This window comes from Pterocles gutturalis, unplaced genomic scaffold, assembly GCF_000699245.1.
Source record: "Pterocles gutturalis isolate BGI_N339 unplaced genomic scaffold, ASM69924v1 scaffold9209, whole genome shotgun sequence".
Classification (NCBI taxonomy): Eukaryota; Metazoa; Chordata; class Aves; order Pterocliformes; family Pteroclidae; genus Pterocles; species Pterocles gutturalis.
In genome coordinates this window covers 13098-21706 of record NW_010135707.1, presented here as the reverse complement: position 1 = coordinate 21706, position 8609 = coordinate 13098, and the positions used below count along the sequence as shown (strand labels likewise).

The 8609-nt window shown below is 36.6% G+C and overlaps 1 protein-coding gene across 1 annotated transcript in view; it reads left to right on the top strand.

The window, feature by feature from the left end:
• Positions 1 to 4835, top strand: part of PDE5A (phosphodiesterase 5A, cGMP-specific) — a 48762-nt gene extending 43927 nt beyond the window's left edge. Inside the window, exons 16-22 of the mRNA XM_010082001.1 lie at positions 523 to 610; positions 1738 to 1838; positions 1948 to 2025; positions 2905 to 2968; positions 3546 to 3620; positions 3947 to 4030; positions 4654 to 4835. Coding sequence (XP_010080303.1) covers positions 523 to 610; positions 1738 to 1838; positions 1948 to 2025; positions 2905 to 2968; positions 3546 to 3620; positions 3947 to 4030; positions 4654 to 4791 — 628 coding nt within the window. The 3' untranslated portion in view covers positions 4792 to 4835. The remainder of the gene's footprint in view (positions 1 to 522; positions 611 to 1737; positions 1839 to 1947; positions 2026 to 2904; positions 2969 to 3545; positions 3621 to 3946; positions 4031 to 4653) is intronic.
• Positions 4836 to 8609: the final 3774 nt, after the last annotated feature.

Below are 8609 nucleotides of genomic sequence, written 5' to 3'. Positions count from 1 at the left end.
AGCAGGAATTTTTCCATTGCTATCAGTGGGCTTCTGATGAGGTCTGCATTATTACTTACAAGCCCAGTAGTTGACTTGACTAAATATGCCACACAGGTGTCTAAAAAGTTACAAAAACCAAAACTGTCACTTAGATTTTGTTTATGAAGGAACCCTTCTTGTTGCCTTTCCTTTTCATACAAGAACTTTCACTCTTTATAAAACCTTGTATTAGAGTCTCCCTCCTTGTGTGCAGCTGGTCTCTACAGGTAACAGAAGGCAGAAAACTAGTAAAACAGAGTTGTCCGTGCTCTGAAAAAGTAGCAGCATTGTCTTTTTATCTGTACTCCACCTGCATCCCTCCAAATGTATTCATTTTGTTTGGCCAGTTACAGAGAAGGGGGAAAGGAACTGGTTTAAGAACAAGCATCAGTGGGTGGGAGTGAATGGTAACGGGAAGAGGACATTAAAAGGGAAGTTATTTCTGGATTAGTAGTATGTTTAATTTGATTTCTCCATCTGATGGGTCTTTTTACTCCTCAGAAGTGAACATCCACTGGCTCAACTGTATTGCCACTCAATCATGGAGCATCATCATTTTGATCAATGCCTTATGATCCTGAATAGTCCAGTGAGTGCCACGTTTTCATGTATGCTGAAGAAAACTATTCTCTATTTTACTTTTTATTTTTAGCTTTTGGATAGATTCCCACCCTTACACATTCCTAAGTGATCTTTATTCCTTTTTGGGTAAAGAAAGCAAACGCAGCAGTTTTCAAATCACAGTTCCATTTCGGAGTGCCACCAAAGCTTTCCAAGCGTTGCCTGATAAGGGAAGCCTTGCTTATATCCTTTTGAGTACCTGCTTCCTTGTACCAAAGGAAACAAAAGGCTTTGTTGCCATTTTCATGACCTCTTATGAACCACCAAACAAACCCAATCTCATTTCAAAAAACATTGCGGCCCACACAGCATACACAGAGCAGTCATGATGAGACCAATCCAAACACTGGTGATGTTGACATTCCAAAGTGAAGCCAAACCTAAGTTAAGTAAATATGCAAATAAAACTACATTCTTCTTGTTTTATATTATTAACTAATTCTAAGACCAGTTATTCAGCATGCACAATCATTTCAAAGCAGTGTATTTTCACTGTTCATTTTGTATCACAAGTATGGGACATCCAGCATCTTTTGTATTGTAATGATTCTTTCCCATTGAGACAGGAAAATATGGAAAAAATGTGGAGGCAAGTTGCCTTTTCACCAGCTCAGTAGTGCTTAGGTTTAACAGTGGGCTGACGATCTTATATTTCCATGTAATAACTTGTTATTTATGTTCCTCCATAAAAGGAATATACTTTCATTTACCTGAGGTGTATAGGCAGCTACTGGAATGTGTTATAGTTCCTCTGCTTTAGAGAGGCGGGGAAGAGGAAAGAGAAATGCTATGATACAGCTAGTCGCAAATTTAATTTTGATTAATGAAATTGACTTAAAGGCTTTGATGTTGCTCTGCGTGCAGTTTCATTTTGCAATAGTCAATTATGATGCTGTTGCTGTGCAGCTTTCTGCCATTATTCAAGAAGACTGTAATTTTTATTTTTAAATTGGGGAATCTGCAAAAGGAAGCAGGGTAAAATAATTACATCAGATATCAGCAACTCATAATGATCCAGTATCTAAGAGACATTTTAGCAAACTTGTGTGCTGTTGCCCATTTTTCTGCTAACATTGGTTTTGTTTTTTTGTAAAGGGAAATCAGATTCTGAGCAGCCTTTCCATTGAAGAATACAAGGCCACACTGAAAATGATAAAACAAGCCATTCTTGCCACAGACCTAGCACTATATATAAAGTAAGTCAGAGGCAAGTTTGGCTTGGATAGTCGTTGCTGGATGGTTGGATTGTGTCAGCATGCTGCAAAATCTTTTTAATCTTTTTTTTTTTTTTAACTTCTTCTAAAGGAGGAGAGGAGAATTTTTTGAACTTCTAAGGAAGAAGCAATTTAATTGGGAAGATCCTGCACAGAAGGAGCTATTTTTGTAAGTAAACACAGAATGCTTAAGAGCCAGGTGGTATTATTAGGTGCCCTATTTTCCATGCCAGGTTGCTGTGAATTCTGTTAAAATGAGCAGGTCTGTGTGCTCTGGGCCTGTACAAACTGGCACTGGCACACATGTCACTAAATGACTCCCTGTGTCAGAATTACAAAGTCTGCAGCCTGTATCATAAACTTTGTTATGTGGAGCTACGTGAGCATTTCTGTTCTTCCTAAAGAGTGTAGGGCTCCTGCCTAGGTACCATGTTCTTTTGCTGTTGATACGTTTCACTTTAATATTTAATTGTTGAAACCAATAACTAAAGATTCAGGACAGGCAGTTTGTTTTGAAGCCGATTCCTTACTGGCAGTGAAGAAAAAAGAAGATTAAGAATACAGACACATTTTAATGCACAGGTACAGAAAAGCAGGCTTACTTACCTCAGCTGTCTCAGAAAGGGAGGATGCTGTATTTCAAATTCCTGGTCTAACTTAGTCATATTATATGTCTATTCCTATTTCAGTCCTTGGCTGTCATACTGCCAATAAAGATGGCAGTCACTGGTAATCTCAGAAATTAATAAATGTGCTGTCTGTCCAGTCGCAAACAGAATGAAACAGTTCATCTGACATGAATCTACCAAATGAGCCAGTCCAGATTTGCTCATTTCTGTGTGCTCATTTCACACAGGTCAAAGTCTGCCACATCATCAATCCCCAGATATCTTTATAATTTTGCTTTAATTTAATTTGTTTTTCTGGCTTTGATGTTCCTTGAAATTTGATATTCTGTTTTACTAATCACTTGACTTGGTGACACAGTTTTCCAATACATTTTCACCACACAGTAATTAATAGATTTCTTTCTGTTTTTTTTCTACAGAGCAATGCTGATGACTGCTTGTGATTTATCAGCCATAACCAAGCCATGGCCAGTTCAGCAACGGGTATATGCTTTATTTTAAGATTTGCTAAATACAAACTCCGCATAACAGCTTCTGCTTCCTCCATCCAGTCCCTATTCCAAAGGCAGTGGGGCAATGCAGAGCCTTAGGAAGCAGTCCTTCTAAGTGCTGTATGCGGATTGAAGACTTCTCAGGTCTTTGCAGCAAGGTCTATGCATTTAACTATGTCACCATGTTAGCAGTAATCTGAAGGTAAATCAGGAATCCTTGTTCTTTCCAACATTTCTGTGTTACTACAAGGCAGTCAACTGATAAAACACACTATTTACTATCAGCTGGCATTTTCCTATGTGTTGATCATTCCAACTGTTACCAGTGGTAAGATGCCTGTGGGATATTTTATCCGTTTTGCTTTGTCAGAGTAAATTTCAGCACATGCAGATGTTTTGTTTGTGCACAGATGTGTGTATTAAGAATTCTAAAAGCTAGGTGGAGAGTCTCATTATGGGGGGGTCCCAATTCAATATATCCTAAGGAGAGTTAGGAAACACAGGAAACAGTTTTGACTGTAGGTACCAAACAAACTTTTAGAGTTCTCAATGTGTGAAATCTTTTACAGATTGCTGAGCTTGTAGCTACTGAGTTCTTTGATCAAGGAGATAAAGAGCGGAAGGAACTCAACATAGAACCAACAGTAAGTGACAGAATCATGCAGAATCGCCACTTTCAAAATGGCATCTACAAACAGCACTACACATTCCTCTCAAAAGCCACCATTTGTCTCAGGGACCAGAATATAGAACCATCTCCTTCCATGTCTTCCTAGTAGTCAGTTTTCTTCTGTGGTTCCTTAACACCAACAATGCATCATTATCTCTGAGCCAGAAGAACATACAGCATTATATATATTAGTCTTTTGATACATACACTGCTTTTTAATTCCAGTCTGTCTCTATGGTTTTGGTTGGGTTTTTTATTTAACGCATTTAAATACAGAGCTTGTTTACTTCCTATTTGCAGGATCTAATGAACAGAGAGAAGAAAAATAAAATTCCCAGCATGCAGGTTGGATTCATAGATGCTGTTTGTTTGCAGCTGTATGAGGTACGGTGCCTAAGAAAGAATTGCACATATCTAAAACCAGAACTGCTCACTGTAGCCTCTAATAGTTGCAGATTTAAAATTAGAATCAAAATCAAATAAAAAACTAGTCCCCCACTTTAATTTTTTTTTTTTTGTTATTTATTACATATGGTTCTGTATTCATTTCAAGAAATTATTATTTTGGTGTTTATCATTAATGGTATGTTTGTTTGATTAATGCATTTTATTGTATTTTTTTTTTAAACCTAGCAGTAATTGGTGTGCTCTGGGGACTTGGTGCTAGATCCCTGGGTTATACTCTGGATTCTGCCAGTAAGCCATGCCCAAGGACATGGGGGAATGGTTCAAAGCTGTGCCAGGGGAGGTTTAGACTGGACATTAGGAAGCATTTCTTTACTGAGAGGGTGGTCAAATGCTGGAACAGGCTTCCTAGAGAGGCTGTCGATGCCCCAAGCCTGTCAGTGTTTAAAGGGCATTGGGACAATGCCCTTACCAACATGCTTTAACTTTTGGTCAGCCCTGAAGTGGTCAGGCAGTTGGAATACACTATCATTGTAGGTCCCTTCCAAGTGAAATATTCTATTCTATTCTGATCTGTTTTACATGTTGTTAATTTATTTTAGGCCCTAACGCATGTGTCAGAGGCCTGCTACCCTTTACTGGATGGCTGTAGAAAAAATAGGCAGAAATGGCAATCCTTAGCTGAACAACAAGAGAAGAATCTGATCAATGGAGAAAGCAATCAAGCCAAACGGAACTGAGATGCAGATTTAACAACCACAAGCTTACATAGAAGACATAGTAATAAGGGAGTGCTGCATTTTGCTAAACACTGTATGACTTTGGCTTATGTTTTGCCACTGCTGTATTCTTTTTCCACGTTTCAAGATATAGCATGACCATGTGTATGCCAAGGTTATATAAAGATAGTATGTTTCTTTTATTACATCTGATTGAGATGGGAAAACATCTGCAAGGGTAGTTATTCCACAAGAAGGTATGTGTGCAGTTACTTGGCTGTCCCCAAGACCCTATTACTTTATAGATGTATATAGTTGTTCAGTGATCATGTTGTGGCCAGTATCTTAAAGACTACTGCATTTCGCACCTTTTTTCCTCTTCCAGTCTTGCTGTGTTATGTTATAAAAGTAATGAGCAGTCTTGCCTGTTCTCTTCCCAGAGGTTCAGAGAAGATTGGGACTAACTCTGGGGAGCCTAATCCAGCATATACTATGCTAAGCTCTTTCAGGAGAGAGAACTGGGTTTCAGAGTGAAAGAGACCCAGAATCTGTGCACCCAGTATTTTTTTTTTTTGTCCTATTAGAGGAATGTATTAGGAAATGTCTTGCATTTGGAGAAATTTTTTAAAGCCCTGTGAATTACTAGGCAATGGGGGTCTTAGAAGTTTCGTGGTAGAAGTGTCATAATTATCCAAGGATAATGGAAACTGCTTGAAGACTGATGAAACGTCACAACATAACTGACAGGCTGCCATGGAATAATGGCTGCCATAGAAGACTGCAAGCAGCACACAGAGAAATGGAAACTAAACAGGATCATTTCTATATGATGGTTTTAACTTAATTTGGAAGCTGAATTTAACATTATCATAACCAACAAACTGAATCACAGGCAGGAAGAATAGAAGAGAATGTGACTGCAAGAGCAAGAGGTGAAAATCTGGATCAGAATGACGCAGGAATGGCACACTTCTGGTGACTGTCAATGACTGATTCTCTAGGCCAGTGCTATTACGAAATGGCTATGACCACTTTGAAGAAAGTTTTCTGTTAACATCTTTTAAAAACATTTTTTAGCATTAGTTAATGTTACCAATGATTAATCACAGTGTCTTAAAGGAATATGAAAAAAGAATACTGAAAGCAATACCAGCCAAGAATGCTACAGGGATTTGCCATTTGTATATAACAAATCAATTAACTTGCACTAGGAAAAAAGTGGCATTAATACTTTATTTAAATGAAAATGACTAATAAAAATTGTTTTGAATTGGGAACCAATTCAAGAAAATACACACATAAAACAAACCCCAAAAGATTAAAACAAAGAGAATGCTCTTCTTTGGGTAGATAGGATTAGGAGATTAATGTCAGCAATCTAAGATTGGTTAGCAGTAGGTGTAACTTCGGCTGCACAGACACACAGAAAATGTTACTTTTTTAAAATCTGTAGTAATGATTTCTCAGTTAAAATCAGCAATAGTATTAGGCAAAAGTAATACATTCAAGATTGTACTTTGAAGTATAGGAGTTTATTTCTATCACAGTAATCCAGAAAATTCTGGTTGGAAACTGCAGTAAATTTTTCTTCCCAGGAGATTATACTCCTTGTACAAGCTGGTCAGAAAGACAACGAAAACAACGTCTTTTTATCAGTTTCTGCATTTAGATAAATGATACCAGAAGCTAATAAAAGATGAAGCAAATGTTTCAAAATAGTATAAAAAAAAATCAAAATGTTTCATAGTTGATTTTTTAAAAATGTAGAATAAGGTATTCTGATAGTCTGCAGCATTTCTGCCAACTTAAATTATTTGTCACTGATTAAATCCTATGTGAAATTTTTCTAATGACTACCGATCATATATTAGTGCAGCTGAATTTGAAAACATTTTTCTACAAAAATATTTCTCCTGATTTATTTTTTCAGATTTAAAAAAAAAAAAGTATGGAATTCAACAATAAGAATTCCAGGACTACTGTTATGCAGTGTTCCATATGTGTATTTATATGCATACACAGTACAATATATATATGTAGCATGTCATAGCTATGCAGAAAAATTACAGCAGCCTGCCCCCCACAACACACGACCCCAGAAAAAGTTTTCAGGTACTTTTTGATAAATAGGAAACTTTGCTTTAGGATTTTCATAGTTCTTGTATATTCTTTTCCTTGAATGCTTGAGATACTGAAATATAATTATTACACTAACTGATGAGATACAGATTTAATATAAATATGAATAAAGTATATGTATATAAAGGTGTATGCTTGCTACTGTGGTTGAGACTAGTAATTCATGGTGACAACACAGCAAATCAGCTAGGGTGATATTACAGTCTAGTGACGTATATTTTACATTAAGATCCCAGTATTTCTTTCCTATATCATATGTTCAGCAAAGCTTTATTATGACATAAATTTATACTACTACAAAGCAGTGCTGGATTCATACCTTCGACTTGAAAAAAATGGACATGACGTTGCATTTTTTCAAGGGTTCACTTAAAATTAACACAGTTATACAGTATGTGCATATCTGTACCCATTTATCCCACAGAATCTCTTCCAATACAAAGATTGGAAGATAAGTAGAAGCACATTTCCTAGTAAATAAACCATTTAAATGTCATAATACACCTGTATGTGTATATATTTCTACAAAACCAAACCCTTTAAACTACTGGTTTAAGAACCGTAAGAGCATAGATTGCTGTACTTCATGAAAATTCAGAGAGTTGATCAAATTTTTTGTACAGTGTTTTACTCTGCCAGAAGGCAAAGTCAGAGTGTGCTGGTTTTGTGTCATAGCTTTGTGTGAACTGTTTGCAGAAATTGCTCTTTTCTTTCATAATGTATATACGTGACAATATGAAAAAAAGACAGGCTGTTTTCTGCCTGAAATTCATTGCCTTCAGAATTCAACATTTTCAAACTCAGTTAGTGAGTTACAGCCATGCAGCTGCCATGAGTTGTGTATCTAATTATTTTAGCTGAGACTCAAACATATTCTCCCCTAACTTATATTGTCTAGCTAAAGCAATCAGTGTGGATTATACAAGATACAAGCTGAAATGGAGTTTATCGCTTTTTTCAGTCTTAAGTCCATTAAAGCCATTGTGAAATTTAATATTTAAGTCTTGGGGTACAGAATGTGTCCCACTAATTTTTAATTCTTGCCTCAATTAAGACATCTAAGCTAGTAACCTACTTGTTCTCAGACATATTTCCTTTTAAAGTCACTCCACAGCACAGTTTAATGCTGAAAGTACACTTGCTCTTCCTGTTTTTCTTCCCCTTCTGAAAAAATAACTTGTCATACTTATTAACATACACAAAATTACTAATTAACCCTACCTCTTCTAATTAAAAATAACAGTGAGGCTCTTAAGCTGTACGTAGTACTTCTTTCCCAACAAGTTAGTCACACATCCAATATTAGCTGTAGTATGTCTAGGTTTTCTATTATCTCACACAATAAAAAAGAGGGGAAAATAACGTAATACTGATTTTGGAGACGGTATTGATTTTTAATTAGTAGCAGTTTAAAGTTAAGAGCAGATTATTCTCATCTTCACAGAATGCAAGTACAAGCGGGCTGGCAATAGAAGTGAATAATCTTTTCCATTGATGACCAGCTGATCTCTCTTTAGAAGAGAGGACTAAAGCCTCACTTTATGCATCACCCTCTGCCAGCTGGGTGCCTGCAAAGATAAACTCCAATCCAATGCACTTTATCTGGTAGTGGCACAAACTGCCAAAATCAGAACACTGCCTAATTCATACATAAGATTTTTTTCAACATTACGGGGTAAATGATTTTCCGAGCCATTATA